This window comes from Catharus ustulatus, chromosome Z (genome assembly GCF_009819885.2).
Source record: "Catharus ustulatus isolate bCatUst1 chromosome Z, bCatUst1.pri.v2, whole genome shotgun sequence".
Lineage (NCBI taxonomy): Eukaryota > Metazoa > Chordata > Aves > Passeriformes > Turdidae > Catharus > Catharus ustulatus.
The window spans coordinates 9,007,526-9,034,479 of record NC_046262.2 but is presented as its reverse complement, the minus strand read 5'-3'; the positions used below and the strand labels follow the sequence as shown (position 1 = coordinate 9,034,479).

The window sequence follows — 26,954 nt, the reverse complement described above, 5'->3', positions numbered from 1 at the left end:
GGAGGGACTGAGCAGGAGCAGGAACCAGCTGCTCCTTTGGGGAGGTGGGAGCTGACACCCTGCCCAAGGGCAGCTGTCTCTGTCCCTCTGAAGGCAACCGGAGGCTGGCCACCTTCACCAGGGGCCAAAGTAGTCAAGGGGGTTGTGCCCTCACTGAGGATGCCCTGCCCTTGCCTGGGGAGCCTGAGGTCCCTGTGCCCTGCTCGTCTTCACACAGGTTTCACAGCTCCAAGTCGGGGAAGATCTACCTTCATGACGACATTCGGCTGCTTTTCTCACGCAAGTCGATCGAGGTGGATTCGGGGATCCCCTACGAACTTAAATCCTTCACAGAGATGCCGCGGAACCCCTGCTACTCACCCCGGGCCTGACCTTCCTCATCCCTTGCCCCCCAGGGCCACTGGGGAGCCTGCAGCCCAGTACTCTGGGGAGAAATGAGTAAAGGGCCAGCAAGCACTGCTTAGAGATACCACCCACCCTCCTGAGCAGCACAGACACCACACTCTGCAGCAGGGCTGGGATCCCAGGGGGCTTCACCAAGAGGGGCAAGGACTGAGGAGCAGCCCTGGCACTCCAGGGACGTGCCCATGCCTTCTGCAGGCACTACTCCCAGCTTGGAGACTTGGCTGTGGCTGAGGTGGGTGGGTGTGGAGTGAAGAGTTGGACTGGAGCTGTGAGTAAGACCACCCTCACTGGTCCTGGATCTGGGAGCAGAAAGTGTGGAAGAGTTTGTATTTATTAGTATTTATTGTTGCTGGGAGCACAGAGGAGGCTCGTGCAGAGGATCAGAAGTGCTGTGCTTGTCCTTCCCCCCTGCCCTGCCTGCACCAGGCTGCCTGTGTTTGGGCAGGGCTGGGGGGACTATGAGGATGACTAGGGACGGGGATACCTCAGCCCATGGTAGGGAGAGTGACCCAGTGCTCACACAGTGCTCCCAGGTGAAGGGTGTGTTAAAAGCCCTGGGACAGGCTGAGCCTCGCTGGCACCACCTTTGCAGGGCCAGCCCAACTCCAAGCAGCTTGGGGAGGCCTGTGAGTCTTTTAGGGCAAGCCAGACCTCAAGAGGCCAATGGCTGTCAAGGAAGTGGCCACTGTCAGGTTCCTGAAGGTAAGAGACACAGCTGTCACGTGGATGGGGATCTGGGGCTCTTTGCAGGAATATGGGGATAGCCCTTTGGGCAAGAGCCTTCAGAGCACGTGAGCTGTGGATCTGAGAAGATTGCCAAAAAAAACCCGGAACCTTGCACTGCCTGTGGGTGTGGGGTGAATCCCATGCAGGAGACAGCTTTGGGCAGGGGTCTGCTGGCAGCGTGATCAGGGGCTGGAGGATGGTCAGGAGCCCCAGTTTAGTCCCTGGGAAGTGGGGAAGCAACAGAGGACATCAAACCCTGGGAGCTGGGCCAGATCCTCAGAGGCAGGACTGGGAGAATCCAGACTGGGGCAGTCAGAGGGGCATAAAACAAGGATAAAACAAGCTTGCACATGCCCTGTCTGTATCACCGCTCTGCTCTCTGAGGGTCTCAGCAAGGGTCCCCCTGCCAGCCCAGGCTGTAGGGATCCTCAGCCCCTGCGTCAGAGGGAACACGAGGGGGTCAGGCCTGACCCCATCAGCTCCCAGCCCTGGGGCTGAGACCCCAGCGCGGGGGGCTCGGTGTGGGGATGGCCAGGAGTGGGGCTCGGTCCTGCCCTGCCCTGTCCGAGGGCAGCGAGGGGCTCCGGCCCTGCTGCACTGGGGTTAGGAAGCCTGAACCTGCCCCTATACTCACACTGGGGGCCCGAGCTCCCCAAACGAAGGCTTTGAACCCACCTCACACCGGGGATTGCTCCCCCTAAACCGGGACCCTGAACCCCCCCGCCCTCGGGCGCCGCCGTGACACCCGAGTCCCCCTCGCCCCCAGGTCACCGGGGCTACCCCTCCCGCCGTGGCCTTGTGGGCTCGCGAAGGCCGTGCCGGTACTTTCCGTGTTCGTTTCTAATTTAATAAACGTCTGTTTGGAGCTCCAGAACGACACCGGGGCTGCCGCTGCCGAGCTGGGGGGAGGGTAGGGAATGGCGGGCGGGCGGAACTGAGGGCCGCGGGCGGAGGAGGCGGAGGGACCGATCCAGGCGGCGCACCCGGAAGCGGCGCGGCGCGGGGGCCTTCCGGGAGTGCGGGAGCGGCGGCAGCGCCGGGCGGAGGGGCGATGCTGTCGCGGGTGGGGATCCGGGCCCGGTCCGGCCTCGGGCTGCTGCAGGTGCGGGGAATGAGGGCGGGTGAGGAGGGAACTGGGAGAACTCGAGGGGTGCCCACGTGGGGAAGGTGCGGATAGCGTGTACTACTGCTACTACTACTACTACTACTAGTAGAGGAGCCGGGAGAAGGGGTCTGCACTGAGGACACCGAGATGAGGGGGATGGTGTTGGGGGTCTGGGAAGTGTTAGGGGGAACTGGGCAGGGAGGGGATAAAGCGGTGGGAGGGGACGCAGAGGACGGACGGGCATGGGGATCGGAGGTGAGGTTTGGTGGGGTGATGGTTTTGCGGGTCCGAGGAGGAGGTGAGGGGGAGTGGGGCAGGGATGGGGGTACGGGGCGGGGAGTTGGAGGGGGCTGTGGACAAATGGGTTCGGGGCAATTGAGGAGATAGGGACGGTCTGTGGTGTTGGGCTCCGGGAGAGAGCTGGAGTGGTGGTGAGTAGCTGAGCAGGAGCACGGCGGGGTGAAAAAGGTAAATGAGTATGGGGGGCTGAGAGGTAGTCAGTGGGGGGGTGTTTGGGGTCCGTGAAGGGCTGGAGGGAGAGAGCCGGGCAGGGATGGGGGAAGGGCTGCAGTGGGGTGTGCAGTGGGCAGACGGGTGTGGGGGATTGAACAGGGATAGTGGCGGGGTAGTGGGGTTGTGTTGGAGGTCTGGGCAGGGATAGAGGTGAGGGGCGGGGTGGTGGTGGAGAGAACAGAGTTATAGGGAGGCTGAAGAGGGTTGTCAGTGTGGGAGTGTTTGGGGCTGGGAAGAGCTAGGGTGTGGGCAGGGGAATGGACAGGGATAGAGAGTGAGGAGGGAGAGAGAGGTGGTGCAGAGGACAAACGAGTGAGCAAGTAAGGGGTTCACTGGGGTGGTGGTGTTGAGGGTTTGGGGGCCACTGTGCTCCTCCTGGGGGAGGAGCTGGGCAAAGAAGAAGGTGTGAGGAGGAGGAGTGCAGAGGACAAGTGGGCGTATGAGGGGGATTGAGAGAAGGGGGACTTGGAGTGGGGTATTGGGGGTCTGGGGAAGTGCTGGGATGTTGGTGGTGAGCTGGGCAGGCATTGGAGTACAGGGAGGCATTGCAAAGGACATAGTGGATGAATGGGTATGGGGAGGCCAGTGGGCAGTGTCTGAACACGGGGAGCAGTGCAGTGGGGCTTGGGCTGTGGAGGTGTGAGCTGGGTTGGTATGTGGGAAGGTTCAGGGAAGTGTGAGTGAGGATCTGTGGGGAACACCTGGACTAAACAGCTCTTTGCGGGAAGCCCTGGAGGCAGCTAGACCTGAGGAGGGACTGGTTGTTGAAAAGAGGTGGCCTGTGACTGAGGTGAGGAAGAGGACTGGGGGAGTGGGCCTGAGCAGGTTATGGGGGCTTAGTGGGGCAAAAGGGACCCACATGCACACACCTTCGCTGCCCTTATGGTGGCAGGGAGACTTTACTTCCCACTCCAGTGTGAATCTGATAGGGGTGGAGATGTGCAGAAAGCTCTGGCATGGGAGTGAGGCCCCCTGCATCAGTGGAGAAGACTGTCCCTGGCACCCAGGCTTCATGCTTGTGGGAACACCCTTACAGTTAGGGTTTTTACATTGTTTCCTGCCCTGGTCTCCTGGTCGTGAGCCCAGATGGGGTAACAGGTGTGGAGCTGGGCTCTGAGATGCCAGCAGCCAGTCTCAATCCTGCTCCATCTCCTTCCCCCAGCACTCCCAGCAGCTGAAGCATGCAGCACGGCTGGCCCCAGCTCCGTGCCGCTGGAACTCCGGGCTGCCCGTGAACATCGGGGTGCTCTTTGTGCCGCAGCAGGAGGCCTGGGTAGTGGAGAGGATGGGCAAGTTCCACCGAATCCTCGAGCCTGTAAGGAGCAGCTTTTCTCCCCTTCTGGATTCAGCAGGTTCCTAAAGCTGTAGCGAGGCGCGTCCTTTGCACGAGAATCCGAGAGGGGTGGTGGCTTGGTTTCCCCAGCTGAAATCCTTCCAGCTGCCTGGGGACTAGTTTTCTTTGGTGGGATGTGAAAAGCACTGAGTAACTGAAATTCCCTGTGTGTGAAACATGTTTGCGTGGTGTGGGCTTTGTTTGCATTACTCTCTCTAGTCTATCAGCCATCTAATTCCACCCTTTTCCCAGGGTTTGAACTTCCTCATCCCTCTCCTGGATCGAATTCGTTACGTCCAGAGTCTCAAAGAAATCGTCATTAATGTCCCAGAGCAATCAGCTGTTACACTGGGTGAGGAACAGCTTCCGTGTCCTGCCCCTTCCCTTCTGCTGCATCTGGGATGAGCAAGGGACAATGTGAGGATGAGTGGGATTGTCCCATGCTCCTGCACTGAGCCCTGTCTCTTGGTACCCAGGCTTGGCCATAAAATCACATGATCACTGAATGATTTGGGTTGGAAAGGACCTTAAAGTTCATCTCATTCCAACCTCCCTGCCGTGGGCAGGGGACACAGTCCACTCAGCTGAGTTGCTCAAAGCTCTGTCCAGCCTGGCCTTCAACACTTCCAGGGATGGGGCATCCACAGCTTCTCTGGGTAACTTACTTCAGTGCATTACCACTCTCACCCCCAGTAAAGAACTTCTTCCTAACATTTATTCTAAGCCTGTCTTCCATCCCTCTTCTCCCGTCCCTCCATATCTGTGTGAATAGTCCCTCTCCAGCTCTCTTTAGGTGCTGGAAGGCTGTTGCTGTGAGTTGGGGCCCCCCCAGGAGGTTCCAGCTGCTCTCTCTGTGCTGCAGCTGCCCCTTCTTGCTGAGTTGAATGTACCTGGCCAGAAATAAACTTTTCAGGTGTTTTTATTGAACCACAAAATAAATTTCTGTTTCTGTAAAAAAACCTTAGAACAGTTTAATGGATGTGATGTTAATGGACAACTCTGTTATATTTCTACTTTTAAGTTGTTTGTTTTGGTTTTCTCATTCTTAAATCTTTATTTATGAGAGCTACAGTGTTAAATGCTTCTATCTGGACAATCAAGACCTGTTGTGTATTAAAACATCACAGCATTGTCCAGGGAATGGAAGATCCTTTTTACAAAACCTTTAGATAAGAAGATCTATTTCAGCCAATCCTCTTCTGTGCCATACTGCTGTGTCAGGGTGAAAAAGGATGAGCCTGCTCAGCTATGCTATGGAAGAAGGGGTTTCTGTGTTTTGTTTGTGCTGCTTCAGTAAAGAGGGTCTGTTCTCTCCCGACAGATAATGTCACCCTGCAGATTGATGGTGTGCTCTACTTGCGGGTTATGGACCCCTACAAGGTACCATCCCTGCCCCTTTCTCCTGGCTCCGCCCATTCCCTGTTCTCCAAAATGTGTGCTCCAGCTTCTATGTTCTTTCTGACAGATGGGCTGGGCACTTTGACTTCTCCCAAGGCTCCAGACTCCATGTTTTCAGCAGGAGTGTCTGGCAGATTTCTTGCTTTAGCACTGTTTGTCTCTCCTGCTTTGTTCAGGGTCCCTCTTGGCATCTCTATCCACTCTGTTTTGTGCTTCTGCTCTTCAGGCCAGCTATGGGGTGGAAGATCCTGAGTACGCAGTGACCCAGTTGGCCCAGACCACCATGAGATCTGAACTTGGCAAGCTTTCCCTCGACAGAGTCTTCCGGGTGAGCTGGGCAGGTGGATCACAGAGTTGACAGTGTGTCCCAAAATCCCAGGACAGCCTGCATGGCCAGGCTGATGTGTTTTTAACAGCAAAATGCCCTTTGCTTAGAGGGCTTATGGCTTCTGTTTCAGTTGACCTATTGGTGAATCCCTGGAGATGTGTCTTGTTTCGGTTGTTTTTTTAACAGGAGCTATTTTTTCCCTGCCCTGGATTATTTGGAGGTGGTGATGGGTGGCATGTGCCCAGACCCAGCTGGTCGAGCTGCCTTTCTTGAGTCAGTGGCTCTTTGGTCAGCCCCAGAGATGAATATCCCTGACCTGGTCATGGGGTACTGTAATCCTTGTACTGCATTTGCTGGGAAGAAACCAGAGTTGCTGGCATTCTCTTGTATCCAGATATTTTGTCCCAGCAGTTCCAGTGTGGGGCACTGCCCTCCCTAGGGTATGGTGACCCCTTCAAGAGCTGCAGGAAGCACCTGACCCTGCCTGAAACCTGTGGAGATGTTTTTCTCTGGCAGACCTTGTGTGTGAGGGAGGTGTCTGTTTCCCTCCTGACACTTCTATCATGCTAAGCCCCTCTGCTCTGCTCTCTGCCATTTCTTTTGTGCCTCTCAGGAGCGGGAGTCCCTCAATGCCAGCATTGTGGATGCCATCAACCAGGCTTCAGACTGCTGGGGCATCCGGTGTCTGCGCTACGAGATCAAGGACATCCACGTGCCCCCACGTGTCAAGGAATCCATGCAGATGCAGGTGAGGCTCTCTGGGAGGGAGGTCTGGAACAAGAGGGAAACCTTCTCTTCCCCAGAATCACAGAATCAGTAAGGATGAAAAGCCTTCAGATCATCAAGTCCAACCTATGACCAAATACTACCTTGTCAACCTAACCATGGCACCAAGTGCTATGTTCAATCTTTGCTTAAAGACCTCCATGAACAGTGTTTCTGCCACCTCTCTGGTAACCCATTCCAATGTCTAATCACCCTTTCTGTGAAGAAATTCTTCCTAATGTCCAACCTAAACCTCCCCTGGTATTGCTTAAGACTATGTTCTCTCATCCTGTTTGTGACTACTTGAGAGAAGAAGCCACCCCCTGTGTGACTGCAGCCTCCTTTCAGGTTGTTGTAGAGAGTGGTAAGGTCTCCTCCTGAGACCTGTCTCGTCTTGTCCAGACTAAACAACGCCTGCTCTCTCTAGGGCTCATTATCAGACTTGTGCTCCAAGTCTTTTCCAGCTCCACTGCTCTTCTGTGGATGCTCCAGCACCTCTTGAACTGAGGTGCCCAGAACTGGCATGGGACTCTCACCAGTGCTGAGTACAAGGGCCACACTACTGCTGATATGGGCTAAGGTTTTTTATTGTTACCTGTCCAGAGCTGGCAGCACCCACCCCTTGCTTCAGAAGGGAATTTTGGCTGCAGACATACAGCTACTGAATAAGTAACTCCTTTCATAATTTTTGTGGTGGTGGTCCCTGCCTGCAACATACAAGCCCTGCCAGCTCCCTTTAAAATCTCTACTGGGCTCTTTGGGGAAGCAAATCTCAGAGGTGAAGGTCTCCCCTTGAGAAAAGCTGGACATCAGGTATCTGGGTTGGAAGAGGAGGAGGGGAAGCAACTGTCCGCTTAGCTGGGGATGGGGCTGGGAAGGGCTGTGTGGCATGAGGAGCAGAACCAGCCCTTGCTGAGACTACACAGTGTTCTGTAGCTGTATTTTCATGCTTTGCTAAGCCATGCTTCCCCTAGCAGAACAGAGGAACGTGTCCTTGCCCCACAGATGGGATTTCCCCAGCACAGGCATGGCAGGCTGGTGTCTGACCTGTGTTTGCAGGTGGAGGCAGAGCGACGGAAGCGGGCGACAGTGCTGGAGTCGGAGGGGACGAGGGAGTCAGCTATCAACGTGGCTGAAGGCCAGAAACAGGCCCAGATCTTGGCGTCAGAAGCTGAGAAGGCAGAACAAATCAACAAAGCTGCTGGTAGTGCCTGGGGCTAAAACGTGGCCGTTCTGTAGCCCTCTGAACTGAGGGGTGGTGCTGTGGGGGAGAGACCGCATCGCTGTGAGCCAGACTTCCTCAGCCATTCTGATCCTTCCCTGCTGGCGCCTCAGGCTGAGCTCTAGTTGATGTTGCTGCCCCACCCCAGCCTCCCGGCAGGAGGCTGTGATAGTGTTGCTGCTGGGGAGGAGACAAGCATGCATTCAGTTGTCTTGATTCACTCCCTGAAATGGTCAGCATTCAGTCCTTGCAAGTGCTTTGTCGTGATTCTAATGTGCACCCTGCTGCGGTTCATTGCAGGAGAAGCCAATGCCATGCTGGTCAAGGCCAGGGCGAAGGCAGAGGCAATTCAGCTCCTGGCAGCTGCTCTGGCACAGCAGGTGAGTGATGGGTACCTGGACCAGCCGCTGCTTCGGTGCTGGCACTGGGGGGAGGTGAAACTACAGGCGGGGTGGCACCTGGCTTTCTCCTGGACAATCCCTGGCAGCAGCAGGGAGAGTGGATCTTTGCTGGACTGGGGTGGGCTGGGGATACAGGCAGGGGTGAGCTGTTGGTAGCACATGAGTTGTCCTTCTGTCCCCCAGCACGGCAATGCTGCTGCCTCCCTGTCTGTGGCAGAGCAGTACGTGAATGCTTTCTCCAAGATTGCCAAAGACTCCAACACCGTTCTGCTGCCTGCCAACACTGGCGATGTCACCAACATGGTTGCACAGGTCAGTGTAACCCCATGTGTCCTGGGCTGCATCCAGAGCCCTGTGGGCAGCAGGGCAGGGAGGGGATTCTGCCCCTCTGCTCTGCTCTGCTGAGACCCACCTGGAGCACTGCATCCAGAGCTGGGGTCCCTCCACAGTAAGGCCAGGGAGTGAGCTCAGAGGAGGCACCAAGATGATCAGAGGGCTGGAGTACCTCTGCTGTGCGAAAAGGTTGAGGGAATTTGGATTGTTCAGTGTGAGGAAAGCTCTGTAGCACTTTCCAGTACCTAAAAGGGACTTAGAAGGAAGATGGAGAGATACTTTACAAGGGCATGTGATGATAGGATGAGGAGGGATGTCTTTAAACTGATTGGGAAGGTTGAGATTAGATTTTAGAAAGATATTCTTCAGTGTGAGGGTGGTGAGGCACTGGAACAGGTTGCGCAGAGAAGGTGTGGATGCCCCATCCTGGGAAAGTGTTCAAAGTCAGGTTGAATGGGACTCTAAGCATCCTGGTCCAGTGTGGGGTGTCCCTGCCTGTGGTGAGGAGTTAAAGGATCTTTAATGTCCCTTCTACCCCAACACATCCTTGCTCTCACCAAAGTGGGTCTTGCTCCAGGGGGATGAAGAGGGCACCATGCTGGGGCCTGGCCCTCTCCTCTCCTTCCCTCCCTATGAATGTCTTGTTCCCTCCAGGCCCTGGGGATCTACACCACACTGACCAAGCCACAAGCTGTGAAGACCCAAGATGAGGTGCCCTCAGCCCACGAGGACTCTCGCTCTCCTGCCACAGAGATGCTGAAGGCAGAGCAGGGCAGCTCCAGCTAACAGGGCTGGAAGGATCTCATACCTCTCCCGAGGCCTGCCAGCAGTCCTGTTCTGCTGCAGGCAGCCGCTCTTGTTTCCTTAGTCCCTATTTTGTATTGGATTTAAATCATGTAATAAATGGTAACAGTGCTGCTGCAGCACGTTCCCGTGTGCTTGGGTGCCTGACCCCAGCATTCGATGCCTAAGGAGAGCCATCCCTCCTCAACACGCTCCTGCTGGGATCTCCCATGGACATGCAGGGACATACAGGAGTGAAAATTTAGATATTACAAAAAAATTCTTCCTGTGAGGGTGGTGAGGCACTGGAACAGGTTGTCCTGGGAAGTTTGTGGATGCCCCATCCCTGGAAATGTTCAAGTCCAACTTGGATGAGGCTCTGAGCAACCTGATCTAGTTGAAGGTGTCCCTGCCCACAGCTAGGGGGTTGGAACTAGATGATCTTCAAGGTGGCTTTCCAACCCAAACCATTTTATGATTCTATGATTTTGGGGACCCCGCTCCTATGAAGGACCCCTCTGCCAGTCCATCACTTCTCTGGGAGTGTGAGCTGCTCTCATCATCCCCTCCTCTGTCACCTCCAAGAGGCTGCCCCTACAGTGCATGAGTGTGCGTTCTCTACAGTGAGCTCCTCACAACGCCCACCACAGGGCGGGGAGCGCCTCTGTGGATTAACTGATCAATCCATTAATTAAAACAACACTTCTCGCCGTTATGAGTGTGCCTCGCCTGAAGGGCGGTGCGCCGGGACCTCCCGGCCGCCAGGGGGCGCCGCCACCCCAAGCCGCTCCCCGCGGAGCCGCTCTAGCGCGGTCGGCGCCACGCGCGGCGCTTCCGGGAGCGACGGGCGCCGGGAGCCGCAGGTGGGACGGGGCGGGAGCGGGGTCCGGGGGATCGAAACGGGGCTGAGCGGGGCTGGCGAGGCGGGAGGAGAGTCTGGGGCGAGGGGAACACAAGGGTATGAGGTGTTGGGCCGGGAGTTGGGGCTGCAGGGGAGGCACTGGGGGTGTGTGAAGGGAGGTGGAGGTGTCGGGAAAGGGCTGGGGGTGTGTGAAGGGAGATGGGGGTACCAGGAAAGGGCTGGGGGTGTGTGAAGGGAGATGGGGGTACCGGGAAAGGGCTGGGGGTGTGTGAAGGGAGATGGGGGTACCGGGGAAGGGCTGAGGGTGTGTGAAGGGAGATGGGGGTACCGGGGAAGGGCTGAGGGTGTGTGAAGGGAGATGGGGGTACCGGGGAAGGGCTGGGGGTGTGTGAAGGGAGATGGGGGTACCGGGGAAGGGCTGAGGGTGTGTGAAGGGAGATGGGGGTACCGGGGAAGGGCTGAGGGTGCCGAGAAGGCGCTGGGCAGGTGGGAGCGAGCAGGACTCGGCTCCCGTTCGGAAGGGAACACCAGGTGCCCGGGGCAGTGCCAGGACACGGAGTGGGTCCAAGTAAAGTCAGGTCAGGCTGATGGAGTTACTGCGGGGCGGGCGGGGTGAGGGGTGTTGGATGTTGGGCCGGGGTGTGTGCTGGTAAGGGGTGGTGCCTGCCCGGGCAGAGCCGCCCGGGACTGAGCCTGCCTGTCCTTCCCTCTAGGATGCAGCGGTGGCCAGTGGTGCTTTTCCTGGCCTGGGTTTGCTTTCTCTTTTTTGCTGGTATCGGGCTCTTCATGAGCGGCTTCCTGCTCACCCGGATCGAGCTTGCCAGCAGCAGTTCGTGCTCAGACCCACTCGTGCCTCCACCTTGGGAGAGGCAGAGCCTCCCACCGGGCTCCTGCTGGGCTCCCCAACGCTTTTCCAAGGCTGTGCTCGTCATCATTGATGCCCTCCATTTTGAGTTTGCCCACTTTGACCCTGCCAAGGCCAGCCCGCTGCCCTATGAGAACAAGCTGGGTGTCCTGCACCAGCTGGCCACCTCCCAGCCCCGCCATGCCCGGCTCTACCGCTTCCGAGCCGACCCCCCCACGGCCACCATGCAGCGCATCAAGGGCCTCACCACCGGCTCGCTGCCCACTTTCATTGATGTGGGCAGCAACTTCGCCTCCTACGCCATCCAAGAGGACAACCTGCTGGCACAGCTGGTGCAGAACGGTGAGCACCTGGCCTTTGACTCAGCCAGAGCAGTTTCAGGCTAGATATAAAAAAACCCCACAGTTTTTCCACAGGCATGGGAATAGGTTGCCCAGGGAGATGGTGGAGTCACCATTCCTGGAGGTGTTTAAGAGGCTTCCAGATCTCATGCTGAGTGGTGTGGCTTAGGGTCTATTGTGGTGGGTGGATCATTGGATTGGATACTTTTGAAAATCTCTTTCAGCCCTGATGATTATGTTACTGAGGCGGTTTAGCCTGGAGAAGGCTGTATAGACTTGTAGCAGTCTTCCAGTACCTGAAGGGGGCCTACAGAGAAGCTGGAAATGAATTTTTTGCCAGGAACTGTAGTGATAGAATGGGGAGCAATGGAAAATTGTCAGAGAAGAAGTTTATGTTAGAGATTAAGAAGAAATTATTCACTGTGAGCATGGTGAGCCACTGGAACAGGATCCCCAGGGAGGCTGTGGATGCCCCATCCCTGGCGGTGTTTAAGGCTGGGTTGAATAAAGCCTTGAGCAACCTGATCTAGGGGGAAGTGTCCTTGCCCACAGGAGGGGGCTTGGAACTGCAAGATCTTTAAGGTTCCTTCCAACCTCTTAACATTCTGTGACTGTGTGGGCAGGGCAGCAGCTCACTGGGACAGGGCACATGCAAACCTCTGCTCAGTTTAACCTGTATTCAAAACCTTGATTGCTTTCTCCCTGGGAAGAGCACTGCTTACAACAGATCCACCCTGTGAGCTGATTCTTTTGCTCTACTTAATGACAGTTACCTAAGGCAGGGTTGTCATGCGGGCAGAGCATCTCCAGCTTGGGTTGGGAGTGAGAAGTAGCTATGACCGTGGCATCATCTTCATCAAAGATGACAAGAAATCAGGTGAAAGTGGCTGCACTGAGTATGTTTGTCCCAAGGTCACCCACAGGAATGCCTGTAGGAAGCCAAGGGCAGTCTGTCATTTTGCCATGTGAGGCACATGACAGGGGAGGAGCCAGGTGTGCCAGATGGTGCCAGGTGTGCTGTGGGGGTGTCCCTCGGGAGCCAACCTGCTTGGACAACTGCCTGCAGCTGTGAGGCAGCAACCTTATCTCATTTTCACTGTAGTTTGGTGCAGCTGTAAAGAGCCTGTTATGGTGGGATAATGGAGTAGAGGGAAGAGGACAGGCCACAGTGGTTTGTTACCCAGGGAGACTTCCTCCCAAGGCTCAGAGTGGGCTAAGGCTACATGACTTTGTGTCAGTAAATCATCTGAGGCAAAATGAACCAGTAGATCCTGAGCCACAGAGGTGGTCTCAGAGAAAAGGGTTCCTGCTCCCAGGCTGAAGAGGCTCTGTGGAAACACAGCTGGCTAATGGCAGGCAGGGCAAGAAGAGCAAGGGAAGGGGGAAGCATAAGTGCTTTTGCCATCTGTTTTCCATGTCTGGAGCACCATTGCCATTGTGTTTAAAAGACAGAGCTCAGGACTCACATCATTTACTTCTTCACTTGCTGCCTTGCATTTTGCAGTGGGGTCATGGGCATCAGGTGAGGCTTCGTCTGCTTCATGCTGCACCCTGTGCAGCACCTGTGTTGTGGTGGCCCAAGAGTCTTTCTGCAGGGGTGACACGTCAGGTCAACAGTAAGTCCTGAGGTTATGCAGTTTGGTGTAGGGGCACTCGTGTGCCTAGAGATACTTGTGGGCTGGTCCTGCCCTGTATTGAAAGTCATTTACAGACAGATGGTCTTTTTTTTGGTGAGCAATTAAGTTTTGAGTGTGGGTTGGAGAGGAGCCATTGCTCCACACCCTGACCTGGGTCTGCCCAGGTTTTTTGGATTGTTGTGGTAAAAGCACGACTCAGGAGGGCTCCATCTCTCATTGTTTCCTTTCTCTCTGGCTCAGGAAGGAGAGTGGTCTTCATGGGTGATGACACGTGGGAAGGACTCTTCCCAAAGAAGTTTTTCCGCTCGTATTTCTTCCCTTCTTTTAACGTGAAGGATCTTCACACTGTGGATGATGGGATCCTGCAGCATCTCTATCCAACTGGTAAGTAGCTGTTTCATCAGGGTGTGGATCAACTTTGGCCTAATGTGGGACTCCTACTGCAAATTTGAGGTAGGGCTGAAGGATTTTTTCTGTTACAAAGCATCACTGGGCAGTTACACACTGCTGCCCAAGGATTACAGTGCTCTAGCTGGATTTCCAAAGATAAGCCAGTTTTTGGAGTCAACAGACCATTTCTGTAGCTTTCCTCTGTCTGGGACAGAATTCAGCTTTTTGGGATGAGATTAGACTTCTACATCTGTCTTACAAAATACGTTGGCAGGATGGGGACAGAGGAACAGCTTAACTTTGACACGTGACTGCCTAGGCACACAGTGCTCTGGGGAAGACCCGAGGCTGAGACAGAACACTGCTCTCAGCAAAGCATTAGTGCTTCCTAGACACGGGAAGAAGATGAAGCATGAAATTGGTTTGTGAATTTTAGGTGTTTTCCACCTACCTGAGATCCTGGGACCAAGGGAAATGCTCTTTCATTTTTCTGTGTATGAATCTAAGTGAATTGGGTGCAGTCGCCTTTTCACAGGCAAGTCAGTGTGCCTTGTGTGAGAGCTGCAGTTCATCATTTAACTTCAGATATGTTGGTTTTCATGTGTCGAGGCCCTGAAGCAGAGAGGAGAGGCCAGGGTAACTTTCTAACCAGGGACTGTGTTGTTGTGTCATGCCTATGGCCCAGGTGGGGTACAGAGGGGCATATTGGTGGGTCCAACCTAAAATATCTCTAGGGAATGGTGGGAGTTCCAGGTTCTCCTTTTTCTGTGCCTACCTGTGTTTTAGCTCAGTCTATGGCAGTTTGAGATGGGTGACATTGTACTGTTCCCCTCCTGAGGGACAGGGAGAAAAAACAAGGATCCTGGGATATCGGCCAGGTTTTGAGGTCCATGTTGTATTGCACCTAGGAACCTCTGGCCAACAGTATGCCTCACTTAAAACCTGCACCAATTTTCTGGAGAGCTGACAGTGACAGTGGCAGGAAGAAACAGCAATATCCAGAGGCAATCAGGAAATTCTGGCAGGAGGACCCAGGCTTACAGTTCCACACTGGTGTGTGATAAGTTTGCTTTTGTTCTGCAGTGGACAGTGGTGAATGGGACGTGCTGATTGCTCACTTTCTCGGCGTGGACCACTGTGGGCACAAACATGGACCCGACCATCCTGAGATGGCGAAGAAGCTCACCCAGATGAATGAGATGCTCAGGTGATTAGTGTGAGGCTGAGGGGCTGCTAACTGGCCTCTTCCTTCAGCCAGACTGGTGGGATCTTGCAGGGAATTGACAGGTGCAAAGGGGAATGCTTACTGAGCCTGTTAACATGGAAAACAGGCAGCAGCTGGAACCCCAGCTATGGGCAGTATTGTTTGCATAGATGAGTGTTGAAGGGTTTGGTTTCGTAAGAAAGGCTACCTTCAGGTCTTGGTTCTGTATGAAACCATGATAGTGCAGCTGGGCCTTGCTCTTTCCATCTTTAACATGGAGATTGTCCCACTGAGGTCTGGCTAATGTTTGAGAAGCAGAAGGAGGATCCTGGCTAGTGAATGAGTGCTGCTGCATTTACCACACAGAACCATGAGCTGCACCTTTGAGTTAGAGGGCAGGATGGGATTCAAAAATTTCAGTCATGCAGATGTGTCTCAACCCAAAATGCTGTAGCTTTTGATTTTCTTAGATACAGCAGGGCAAGTTACCAACTCCTTCTAAACTTAAAGCAGTGCTGAGAGCACAACATATACTGTGTCACACCTACTGCATCCTTCAGGGACTAATCCCTGCTTTTTTTTTTCCTTTGAAGTGGGAGATGGCTCACATAACATGATTCATGACCCAAATAGAAGCAGCATAAAATTTTATTTTTATCAGGAGCCTTTCTTCTGAACAATCTGTCAAGATCCCTGAAGGCACTGTTGACCGAGAACCCAAGCAACACTGGTCCACTCTGTCTTAGGGCTCTGAATTTTCAGAACTTGAAAGCAGCTAAAACTTCTCTGAATTTTCAGGCTTTAAAGCAACAATTTAAAACACCGTGGTCCCTGGCTTATTACAGTTCTGTATCAGTATTTAGTTTTGCTCATATCCTTTTGTGGGCTTCACCTGTGTGGTGCAGCCAGGCTTGCTGGGGAGATGTCCTCTTCCACCTAGGCTAGTGGGGCCCTTGCCCAGGGAGGAGTTGACCTTCCTTATCTCGGTGACAGGTCCTTGGTGGATCACCTGGGCAATGACACTCTTCTTCTGGTGGCTGGGGACCACGGCATGACAGAAACTGGAGACCATGGTGGCGACAGTGAGAAGGAAGTCAACGCAGCACTGTTTGTGTACAGCAGGACGCCCCTGTTTGGCAGTGGCCCTCCAGAGGTGAGAAGCTGGCTCTTAGCTATCCCTGCCTGAGTTGGTGCCTGAAAACTGCATCCTGAAATTACAGATTAACAGTTTGACTGGGATTTTTTAGACTGAGAGGAATGGGGAGTCTGTCATAGAATGGTGGAATAAGCTCAGTTGGAAGGGATGCATCAGGATCATCAAGTCTAACTCCTGGCCCTGCACAGGACACCCCACCACCATGAGGTCTCCCCTCAGTCTCCTCCCTGCTGAACAGACCAAATTACCTCAGCCACTCCTCACACAACTTCCCCTCCAGACCCTTCATCAACCTCCTGGCTGTCATTTGGATGCTTCCAACTAGCTTAACACGTTATATTTTGGTGCCTAAAACTCCCCCAGCATTTGTGGCCACCCCAGCACGGAGCAAAGCAGGACAATCCCTTCCCTTGCCTGGCTGGTGATGCTGCCCCTGATGCCCGCAGGACAGGAATGTCCTTTCTGGCTGCCAGGGCACTGCTGAGTCACATTCAACTTGTCATCAAACAGAACCTCCAGGTCACTTTCCATGGTGCTGATTTCCAGCCTTTTCACCTTTATTGAGAGGGGTGGGGGGTCTTTCACCTTGTCTCAAGAGAATAGTGGAAGGGCCGACACAGAATGCAGAGGTCTGAAGGGTTTGGAATGCATGTTCATGTCACTACAGCTGTGGGGTGTGCTTGTGTGCAGCCACATCAGCTGTTGGACAGTCAGTGCCTTCCCCATCAACCTGCAGCTCCCAGCAGGCATGCTTGTCCCCACAGGACCCTTGGGGAGAGCAGGGTTGTGCCTCTACCTCGATTCACCTTTGAGTGGGGTGTTTTCCTCACTGTCCTCTCACATGGGTGAAAAGCTGCATTGCTGTGTTCTCTCTGAATTTCTGATTCCTCCCCTGTCTCTCCAGGAGCCTGAGACCATTCCCCAAGTGAACCTGGTGCCCACTGTGGCTCTGCTGCTGGGGGTGCCCATCCCCTACAGTAATATTGGGGAGGTGATGGCCGAGCTGTTCGCTGGGGACGGTGATGCTGTGTCTGCAGCCTTGCAGCAGCTCTCAGTCTATCACATCAATGCCAAGCAGGTACGGCCTGTGGTAGGCCTCCCACTGAACTGCAGGGGAGAAGGAATGGGTTTTTAAGCACAGACCTCGTTTGTTAGGTGGAGATGAGATGGTGACAATGCTGTTATCGTCACGGGGAACTTGCTTGCAGTGTTTGTTCCAGTGAAAGACACCCTCATTTTCTCTAAAGAGAAATGAGAGCCACCTGTTTAGTGCTGTGGTATGGAAAATACTGTCCAGAAGGGTGGAGGGTGGTTGGAGCAGATGGTCAGAAGTGGCTTAAGTAATAGGAGATGCTGGTTCCTCAAGTCTAAAGATGAGCAGAGGCAGGTGTAGTGATTGGAGATTTGAAAGTAAAAGTGGAGATTTTGATGCTGCTTCAGTTTTGAAGGAGAAACAATGTTAACAAAAAGCTATTCTAGATTAGTGAAATAATGAAAGACCAAATTTAAAAAATAACCATGTAACAGGTTATACTAAAGTAGGATAGAGAAGCAATTTACACAAAGTGCAACAAAATACATAACCCCAGGAGCAGATGGACAAATTTGAATGAGAGTCTCTGCACCAGGTATAAAGACACCTAGGCAGTGGAGCAGGCTAAGTGTGAGCCTCTTTGATGTCAGGGCCATCTGTTGTGGCTCTGGTCATGCTACAGAGCCAGATCTGCCACAGGCATTGCAAGTCATGTATTTCAGCTAAGGGCCAGTCTGCCTTTGAGGGACTCTGGATGGCTGGCAGCATTCCTCCAGTGCCCAACCAGCTCCTTGGAGTGCCAGTTGGACACCACTGGTACTTGCCAGTAAGGAGCTGGAGAGAATGATTGCTGATGGGAAGACAGAAATACTCTGCTCTATAATTGCAGAGCAGCAGAGTGCTCTGACATTTAAAGATCATACTGTATGTTAGTGTCCATTAATCACTGAGGATATCAATCATCATTTGTTAGGAATTAGCGTTATCAAGTTGTGCCTATTTAAATATTTGCACTCATTGTTTGAGGAGGTTTCTGACTCCATAATGGCAGTGTTGAAGAAGCCGTGGCTTCTTCCCCTCAGGGAGGCCTGTGAGAGACCAGTGCATTTTCTGTCTTCCTTGGGCAGGGGCAGACTGATGCTGACTGTGCTCTGAGGCAAGTGGAAGGTGTGTGAAGGTGCAGGTACATTTCAAGACTGGAGCAGATCTACATTGCTAAGCAAATGGATGTGTGTGCAGGTGCTCTGCCCTGCTAATGCCTCTGTAAGACTTCTTCCATGACTTTGGGGTTATAGCTGTCTCTTTTCATGTCCTCTTGAAGTAGAAAGCAAAAAGAATGAGCTTTCCTTAAGCTATGGTGCAGTGTATTAATGTGCTAATATTGAAGAAAGGGAAGCAGTTTGCTTTCATCCACTATACATTTTTTAATGTGTTTTTCCTCAGACAAAACCATAAAACTCAACATGGGGTGCAGATTAACAAGTCACTAATAGTAATGACTTGACCTTCTGAAGGACATTTGCCTTATTGCTGCCAAAGACTCTATAATAAAGCCTTTAGTGATACACAGCATTAGCACAGATGTAGCTGCAAGAGTCCTTGTGGCTTTCTCTATGGATGCATCTCTTGAGAGGGATATCAGTTTGGCAGATTGAGCTTCCTGATAGTGACATCCTGGATTTGTGTGACCATCCCTGGGTGATGTGACAGGACAGGTCTGCCCTGGCAGGGTTTGGTAAACGGGTTGTTTCCATTATGGAGGGGCAGTGTGAAGCAGTGAATCCCATTCCCGGTTTTCCCAGTGCTGCTGTCTGATCCTGTGTCTTCTCTTCTGTAGGTGGATCGCTTCCTGCAGTCCTATTCGCTGGTGGCACAGGACCTGCCAGCAGAGCAGCTCCAGCACCTGCAGGAGCTCTTCTCCAGTGCTGTGGAGGAGCACACACAACTCCTGACCCAGGTGCAGGGGACGACGGTGCCTCCGGAGCTCGAGCCGAGGCTGGGAAGCCTCATCAGTCGCTTCCAGCACTACTTGCGGGAGGCACGGGCTGTGTGCACCCAGTCCTGGGCCCGCTTCCACCCCCTGCGTATGGTGGGGGGCTGCATCCTTATTGCTTCCTCCTGCTTGCTCTGCTACATGGCCTCAGAGCTGGCTGCATCCTCACAGTCTTTCTGTCGCAGCTGCCTCCTGTACCCGCTCTTCTGGGGCCCTGTGGGGGCCGCTCTGCTGTGGCTGGTCCACGTTTTCACCCAGGAAGGGCTGGATCTGCTCCTGGTGTCGTCATGGGCAGCCGCTGCTTCTCAGCTGGGTTTTTTCTGGCACTGGTGGGGCCAGCATCTCAAGAGAGCCCGTTTGACAGGCAGCCAGCCACCCTTGGCCAGTGGTGGCCTGAGGCAGAGGCTGCGAGCATGGCTGGGGCTGGCCTTCCCCATGGGCATTCTGTTCTTCCGCTGTGGAGCTATGTTCTCCGACAGCTTTGTTGTGGCCGAGGCACGGGTGGCTCCGTTTCTGCTGGCCTCGCTGGTGATGTTGCTAGTAGGGAAGCTCCACTGGGATGGTCGCCTGACTGTGCCAGAAGGTCCCAAGCAGCAGCTCCTTGGCTTTTCATCCTACCGAAGAGAGATCTGGTACCTGCTGTGCCTCGTGGTCATGCTCCTGGTCTGCGTGCGCCTCTCCAGTTTCTTCCACCAGTGCCGCGAAGAAATCCCGCAGTGCCGGCCCTCTGTTTTCCTCTCCCCGCTTGCCAGCCTGAGAAACACACGGGCCAAGAACCTCTTCTACCTCCTGTGCGTGGCCTTGCTGGCTGGGCTGGTGTATGCAGTGCAGAGCTGGCTAAGGCACTACGGCAACCTGAACAGCTCGGACCCCCTCGTCCTCTTCGTGCGCTGGGGTTTCCCACTGGTCGTCCTCTGCATTGCCTGCTACTGGGCTGTTGCCTCCAGTGCTGATGACTCTCTTGGCAAGCTGCAGGAGCTAGTGCAGGTTGCAGTTGTTGTCTTTCCCAGGGCTGTCTATGGACTAGCATCCGTGGGACTGCTGCTCCTGCTGTGCAATCCCATGACAGTGTTTGCAAAGGACACACGGGAGTCAGCAGGATCCATTGTCACTCCCTACCTGGGGGTCCCTGGCTCTGAAGTCGACTTCCTCCACGTCATCCCTCAGATCTACAAGAGAATGCAGGAGTCTCAGAGGAGCCGGCTGGAGCGAGGCAGCTGCAAGGTTACTGTTGCAGCGTATGGGCTGGGCAGTGTGTACTCAGCAGCCCTGGTCATAGCCCTCACCCTCCTGGGATTCCTCTTGATCCTTCTGCACAGTGAACGACTGAGCTTTGCCTTCCTGCTCCTCTTCGTGGAGGCCTTTGTGCTGCTGCACATCCACACATGTGCCAGAGGTCTTGCCGGAGATGCTGGTGAGTCTGGGCTCAGTAGAGCAACCACTGGATGTGTGACTTGGGCCTCACCTGCAGTGACCTTGCCTTAATTCCAGTGGGAAAAGCAGGATCTAGTTTATAGTCTTGGGATATAGTGGTACACTGATCCTCAAGATACTCTTAGCTTTTTAAGAGCTTTTTAAATCCTCTAGTAGAAGAAAGATTCATGCAGCAGGGATGTGAACATGGGAGAAGGAGTGTCTTGGGTCAGGGAAAGGAGCTCTTTTTCTCAGGAAGTGAACAGTCACCAAACTACTGGTGCTGTCAGAGTGCAGTAGCAAGGCTACTGGCACCAGCAGAGGGAATGCTGGCCCCTTGCTGTATCTATGGGGGGAGCTGGACTGTTTCTTGTCTCTTAAAAGAGCCAACCTGGAAAGGGAACCTAGGAAAAAAGGTCACTAGGCTTTTTTTGACCATGGATCTGTCTTGTTTTCTTTGATGCTGATATCCCCAACCCCTGCCTCTGTTTTTGTCTTTTATTCTCTCAGAGCTGTTTTCAGTGCCATGGTATGCAGTCATCTCCTGGCTCCTTGCTGCTTCACAGTTCTTCTACTCTACAGGCCATCAGCCTATCTTCCCAGCCATCCACTGGAATGCTGCCTTTGTTGGCTTCCACCTTGATCACAACACAAACCTCCTGCCTGCTGTCCTGGTGGGCGCCAACACCTTTGCCTCCCATATCCTCTTTGCAGGTAAATCGACTTCTTCCTGGGCTTTGGAGCCTGAGCAGACGCAACTTGCTGCAGTGTCTTGCCTGGGGCTCTGCAGCTTGAGCACGAGGCAGTAAAGGCTCCAGCACCTCACTGTAGCAACAGCATCCTTGCTGTTCCCCTTGTGGGGCCATAGCAGCCTGGCCTGGAGCTGGGGTATGTGCTTCCTGCATATCCAGGGCAGGATGGCAGGGCCTTGGCTGCTCCTCACCTCCTGGGCTCCAGTAACTTCATGTGCCTTTCTCCTTGAGGTAGTTGGCTGCCCGCTGCTCCTGCTGTGGCCCTTTGTGTGTGAGATGTCCAGCTCACAGAAGAAGAAGCCCAAGAAGGAGTCCCGGGAGGAGCTGCAGGAGGGAGAGGAGCGCATGATGGAAATGAGGCTGCGGGAGTCTCCAGAGAAGTTCTCCACTGCTCTGTTGCGGCTGGGATTGAAGTACCTCTTTGTCCTTGGGGCACAGGTACAGGCAGAGGCAGGGTGACTGTGGGACGGGCTGTCTAGGAGGAAATTGGTGTGCTGTGCTAACTGTGGGGCACTCTGATGAGAGAAAGGGGTCAGCCAGGACATAGACAGGCCCAGGGGTGGAGTGTCTGTTTGCAGGTGGAAGAGCAGGTACCTTCTCAGCCATGCCATTTGCTCTGTGCTTTGGGAAGGGCTCCAGCATGGAAGCTGCTATACAGATTAGGATGCTTTTCATACCCATATGCCCAGAGTGGAAATGTCTGCTCAGGAGCTGCAGCTGCTGTAATCCTACTGTCTATCTTCTTTTGCATTCCTATCTCATGCCAGTTCTAGTATTCATATGTGCTGTAATGATATAGGGAGCTAAACACCAGAAATTCTAATCCTGGGAAAGAAGTAAATAGTTTTCTGGGATTTATATATCTTCAAATCATTCTCCTGTGTTGTCCGACCAGAGACAGTGCAAGGGGAGGGGCAAGTCCTGCAGTATGAAAGCAGCAGTGGGCTGCTCTCAGTGAAATAGTAGTAAAACAGTGTGAACCCTCCCTTGTGCTGCCCTAGCCTGGCCCTACAAGGGCCTGCATGTTCCCCAAGCTGCTTGTGTTTCCTGACCTGAGGACAACATCAGGATGCTGATTCCTGATGTGTGCTGTGCCAGCCTCTCAGGGATGTGCAGTTTAGTACCACCTTCAGATGTGAACCTAGTTGCCCAGGAGGTCTCTCCAGAGTCACCCGTAATTTGTTTTTCCTGATCTTCCCCACAGCTTCTGGCCTGTGTTTGTGCAGCTATGATCCTCAGGAGACACCTCATGGTTTGGAAGGTCTTTGCCCCGAAGTAAGTCCCAGGGGTTGCTCTGATGCTGGGTTAAGACTCATATCCCTGACACCTTGACTAGAAGTGACAGACAGTAATGTTGGAAGAGACCCTGTGGTTGATCTTCTGACTCATTACCTGCTAGTGGTTGTAGGAATGTCCCTAACTAATTCCTGCTTGAAATTCAGAAGCTAGACTTGAGCTAGAGCCTAGAAGTTTCTCCCCATCTTAATTTCCAAGGACACACAGAGCCCACCTGAAAGCTGAGAATGTTGTAGTCAGAGACCCAAAGGATACCAGACCATAAGAGATAAATCCAGAAATGCTGAATGAGCAAGGCTTTGAACTAGCTGGTGTGAAGGGTGGCCTCAGCCTCTGGGGAATTCACAGTCCCACCTGAATCAGCAAGTCCTGAGTGGCCTCTAAACCAGATGAGTGCTTGGCTTACAGGTTTCAGGCAACAGCTGCTGGGGAGTGAATGTAATTTAGGTTTTAGGATGTGGGATGCTACCAGCCTCTCATTGTCAGGAAAATCAGTCAGCTGGAGGGTAGCAGCCTGTCTTTGTAGACATGCTGGCTGTCGTATCTTTAACTGCATCTGTTGTACCTGCAGGTTCCTCTTTGAGTCGCTGGGCTTTGTGGTGAGCAGCATTTGCCTCTTGCTGGGGATTTCTCTGGTGATGCGTGTGGACTGTGCCGTCAGCACCTGGTTCAGCCAGCTTCGGCTGAGGTAGCCTTGGAGGCCTGAGGAGCCTGACCTGCTCGTTGGCCAAGGCTGTGGTTGCCTCCTTGCCTCCCTCGGGCTGGGAGGGATACACGAGCCGCCAGCAAACAGTGCCTGCCAACAGCAGTCAGGGATTATCCCCAGCTCCCTGCCACTGTGCTGAACAAAAGGACTGGAGCCAACTGTTCCTGGCTCACGGGGATGGTGTTTCTCAGCAGGGGAGTTCAGAGCTCTCTCTGGGCCTTTGCTGTCAGCAGGAGGGCTCTGCTGCAGGAGCCCAAGAAGCAAGAGTCCTGAAGTGCTTCTCTGGAGAAACACCAACAGGGGTCTTGCTGCTACTTCCCTGACACCTGCCACAATGTGCAGTGGGTAGGCTTCAGCGGCCAGCAAGGGGTCACCTTGACTGTGCAAAGACTCATGGGTTGGGGCCTACTGGAGAGGGCAGGGTTGGAAGAGGAGGGAATGTCCCACAGCCACTCCTTGTTTTCACGCTGGAATTACACTGCACATGGTTCCATGCAGATGGTTTGTGGAGCCTCAGTGGCAGCTACTCCTCTGTAAAGCCAATCAGTTGCTCTGTAGTGAGGCTTCTCTTGCCCTACACTCAATCCCAGTTTCCTGGTTCCTCTCAGCCCTGTGAGGTGCAGTGGGGAGCACTCTGGTCTGCGTTGTACAGCAGGCTTAGCTTGGGCCAGTAGCAGCAGGGACAACTGTGTGCATGGGCAAGAAATTCTCCATTTCTGTTCTCAACCTGTCAGGGCCCCTGTGGACTGGGTGGTAGTAGCCAAGGCTTTTGGTCTCTTCCTGGGTGTGTGCTGCTGCATTCTGGCTGTTGACTGAACAGTTAAAATACCAGGAGGATGTAGTGATAGAATATGGGCTAACCCCCAAACTGGGCCTGGCCAGTCGGGAAGGGGAACCTTGAGTATCTGTCCCAGCTGCAGGAGTAACCTTGGTGTGAGCTCCAGAGCCTGGGAACAGCCACTTGAAAGGCTGGAGCAGGCACCAGTTCTTTTGGGAAGTGGTTTAACTTACTGGTGTGAGTGTGTGCTGGGTTCTATGGACCAGGTGCAGTCAATCACATCCATGATCCCATATTTTGGGCTTGTCTCCCTCTTGGCCTTGGCATTCTCTGTGGGACTTCATGCCACAAGTAAGCCATGCCAAACATGCGCTTGACTGCTCACAGTCAGGAGACATGGTGTTTCTTTCTTTATGGGCACAGGTAGAGGGTGGTGACTATGGTGCCTGGCCACATCCCAGCTCAATTCCTCCTGCAGTTTCCATTGGAGCTGGGATCCCTTACTGCCCTGAACCACTGTGTGGCATTACTTGGTGCTATGAAACCTTTTGTCTCTTTCCTCTCTGGAAAGAGCCAAGGACTGCTTGCCTGGGATTTCCGCAATGATATTTGCCTGATCCCATTAATTTTTAACTCATGCACCATGACTGCCCCTGTTTGAGTTCCTTACTGCAGACTGTTAGCAAAACTCCAGGCTCTTCCTCTCCTCTGCCCTGCAGAGTCCCAGGGAAAATCTCTCTCATTATTTCATTTCTTGCCATTTTTCCCAAGTGCCCAGTTGCTGTGGCTCTTGAGGGCAGGTGGAATTTTGTATTTACCCCTGCAAATTGCCTGCTCAGGTGTTCAGATGCAATTCCAGGGAGGCTTAAACTGTTCTAATACTAGGTTTCCATTGCCTGGCCTGCTTCTGATCTGCTGGCTGCGCTCTGCTACCTCAGCCTCTCGTGTCCTCTGCTCTGTGGTCCTGCTCAGTTTCACCTGACACAACCAGGGACTATTTTTTAGCTGGAATCACACCCTGGCCTCCCTCACTGCCTGGATGCACAGCACCAGTGCTAGAACAAGGAGGGGGTAGTGGCAAACCATGAGGGAAGCTGGAAGCTACAGGAATGTATCAGCCCACAATTAAAATGGACTTAGGCAGTCACACCCTTGAAAACAGGTTATTTGCTGAAAGCTGAGTCCCTGATGACTGTATGCTTCTGAAGGAATGAGGGGAGCATCGATATGGGGAGGAGGAAGTGGGTGGAGGTAGCAGTTACCCAGTAAATTTTCGTTTGATGTGAGGTTAATCTGGATAACACTCATTGCTAAACCCCAAGGCTGGAGCTCAAATTGGTCTTGTTGTAACCTCGTAACTTAGTCAGGAGCTTTCTGCCTGCCTGCCTGAATGTGTGTTGGCAGAAGTCCCTGTGGTCACTGATAGTGTAGGACTGGCCCCTAATGTCCCCACAGCTGCCACCCAGGCCCTTTGGTGTCCATCTCTGGGACTTGTTCCTCTTTTCACTGGTCACTCTGGTGCAGCTGAGCCTTCCCATGCCCACTGTTCGTGGCTGGAGCACTCACACAGGGCTTGGACATCCTCTCCTCACCCCTCTACCATGTATGGGCTCGTGGTCCCAGGAGACCAGGAAGAGCAGAGGGAACAGCAGAGCTGTAGTGTCTTCAAAGGACACACTTATCTCACCAGAGACTAAACAAAACTTGCAGTAGAAGAGCTGCAAGTATATCCTTGTCACTGCAGAGATGCCACGGAGTGCTGGCTGCTTGGACACAGCAGACTGGCTGCTACACCAAAGATTTCAGATTCACGAAGATGAGTTTTCCAAGGGCTGGAGATGCTCTTGCTTCTCTTCACTGACTGTTTCAGTTTTTGTCAGCCTTCCTCAGCTCCCCTCAAGCTGATTGTTTGGCTGCCATTCTTCTGAGCATGTTGGGGATTACACAGTTAGTGCCAGTCTAGAGCCTGGCGACCTTGGAAGCAAATCATGCTGCTGGTGCTCGAGCACACAGGGCTATGTTTGCTGATTTAAAACCCCAGGAGGGGATTGCCTCCTAGTCCAAACCAAGGCCCTTTTGGAAATCTGGTGTGCTGGGAAGTGGGTTTTTTCCGACATCTCTCCAAAGAGGTTGTCGTAGGGCCCTGCTTGGCTCTCCTAGATGAGTTATTTCAGCTGGTTTATTTCTGCTCCCTGTGTCCCTGGGCTGAGTGTGACAGGGGACAGAATGCTCAGCTGTTTTCATCCTGCACTCCACAATCTTTTTGCACTTTGGGCTTTGCAAATGTTGTGCATGTGTTTCTTGGCAGGGGAGAGCCATTGGGAAACTTCCATGCCTCTGGCCCATGGTGTGTCCCATGGTCCTGACACAGAACAAAAATTCAGTTGTGTCTCTCTTTTGCTGCCTAGAAAATAGTGACCAAAAGCTGCTGCCACTGTGAAGAGTTGTGAGTGTTGGGAGCACCTGCAGCTGTGGTCTGTGGGGCTGACAAGGGGTGGCACTGTTTTAGGAAGCCCAGGTCTCACTCCAGCTGCTGTTCTTGCAGCCATTCCTCTGTCCCATCTCTCTCTGGTTTTCTGTCAACTCTTCAGGCTGCTTTTTTATGCCAAGGCACAGTCCCAGTCTCAGTGTGCATATCCCTCCCTTCCCCTCAGGAAGCAGCAGTGTCTGTGTGAGGGGAGGGAGAGCCCTGCTTTCTCCTCTAAACCCTGACTCAGTGCACCACGTGGCTTGGAGCAAGATTGTTGTTTTATTTTTTATTAACCTCTTTGTACCTCAGTCCCTCATTTGGGGAAAAAAAAAGGGGATGGACCCAGTTGTGGAAAGCAACCTGGGAGCTCTGCATGCAGCATGGTGCTACACTTTCTGGGTATCTGCATATCTGGCTGTCAATGCTTTCATTCGCATCCAGCAGCTACACCTGGAAGGTAGAAACCATGCTCAACTCTCTGCTGGGAAGCAGAGCCTTTTTCCTTTCAAAAAACCCTCCGAAGCAGGCACGTTGGCTGTGCTTGTTCACCTGGTACCCTGGGTACAGACCCCGTGAGGCAGCCAGGGAGGGGTCGCTCCGTTGTTAAATTGCATAATTAATTAATTAATTAATCGGGATTGGGGGGGGAGGTGTGCGTGATTTGCTGTCCAAGGGTGGCACGGGGCTCCGGGCAGCTGTGAAAATTATGTCTGCAAATAAAACGGTGAGAGCCAAGGAGAGCTGTG

At 53.5% G+C, this 26,954-nt stretch overlaps 3 protein-coding genes across 11 annotated transcripts in view; all 3 read left to right on the top strand.

Annotated features, from left to right (window-relative positions):
* The window catches only part of FAM214B (family with sequence similarity 214 member B), a 45,563-nt gene extending 43,555 nt beyond the window's left edge, over positions 1–2,008 (top strand). For all 5 annotated transcript variants that reach the window (XM_033085429.2, XM_033085428.2, XM_042780153.1 and 2 more), the window contains one exon: positions 218–2,008. In XM_033085429.2, coding sequence (XP_032941320.1) covers positions 218–371 — 154 coding nt within the window. In that variant the 3' untranslated portion in view covers positions 372–2,008. The remainder of the gene's footprint in view (positions 1–217) is intronic.
* A 127-nt stretch (positions 2,009–2,135) lies between these two features.
* STOML2 (stomatin like 2) lies at positions 2,136–9,452 on the top strand. The gene is made up of 10 exons (XM_033086273.2): positions 2,136–2,233; positions 3,912–4,064; positions 4,335–4,434; positions 5,404–5,462; positions 5,707–5,808; positions 6,422–6,556; positions 7,633–7,777; positions 8,096–8,175; positions 8,380–8,508; positions 9,184–9,452. Exons 1-10 carry the CDS (start codon positions 2,183–2,185, stop codon positions 9,313–9,315), a joined length of 1,086 nt encoding a protein of 361 aa, XP_032942164.1. The 5' UTR covers positions 2,136–2,182; the 3' UTR covers positions 9,316–9,452.
* Positions 9,453–10,116: 664 nt separating this feature from the next.
* PIGO (phosphatidylinositol glycan anchor biosynthesis class O) lies at positions 10,117–26,948 on the top strand. Of its 5 annotated transcripts, XM_033085616.2 has the most exons (12): positions 10,117–10,175; positions 10,888–11,381; positions 13,258–13,401; positions 14,491–14,614; positions 15,605–15,764; positions 16,672–16,845; positions 18,638–20,207; positions 20,717–20,920; positions 21,194–21,396; positions 22,163–22,233; positions 22,826–22,942; positions 23,152–26,948. In XM_033085616.2, exons 2-12 carry the CDS (start codon positions 10,889–10,891, stop codon positions 23,231–23,233), a joined length of 3,342 nt encoding a protein of 1,113 aa, XP_032941507.1. In that variant the 5' UTR covers positions 10,117–10,175; position 10,888; the 3' UTR covers positions 23,234–26,948. The 5 variants fall into 5 exon arrangements, with proteins under 5 accessions (XP_032941507.1, XP_032941503.1, XP_032941505.1 ...); XM_033085612.2 differs by having other exon boundaries at positions 22,826–26,948; XM_033085613.2 differs by lacking the exon at positions 10,117–10,175 and adding an exon at positions 10,600–10,752 and having other exon boundaries at positions 22,826–26,948.
* Positions 26,949–26,954: the final 6 nt, after the last annotated feature.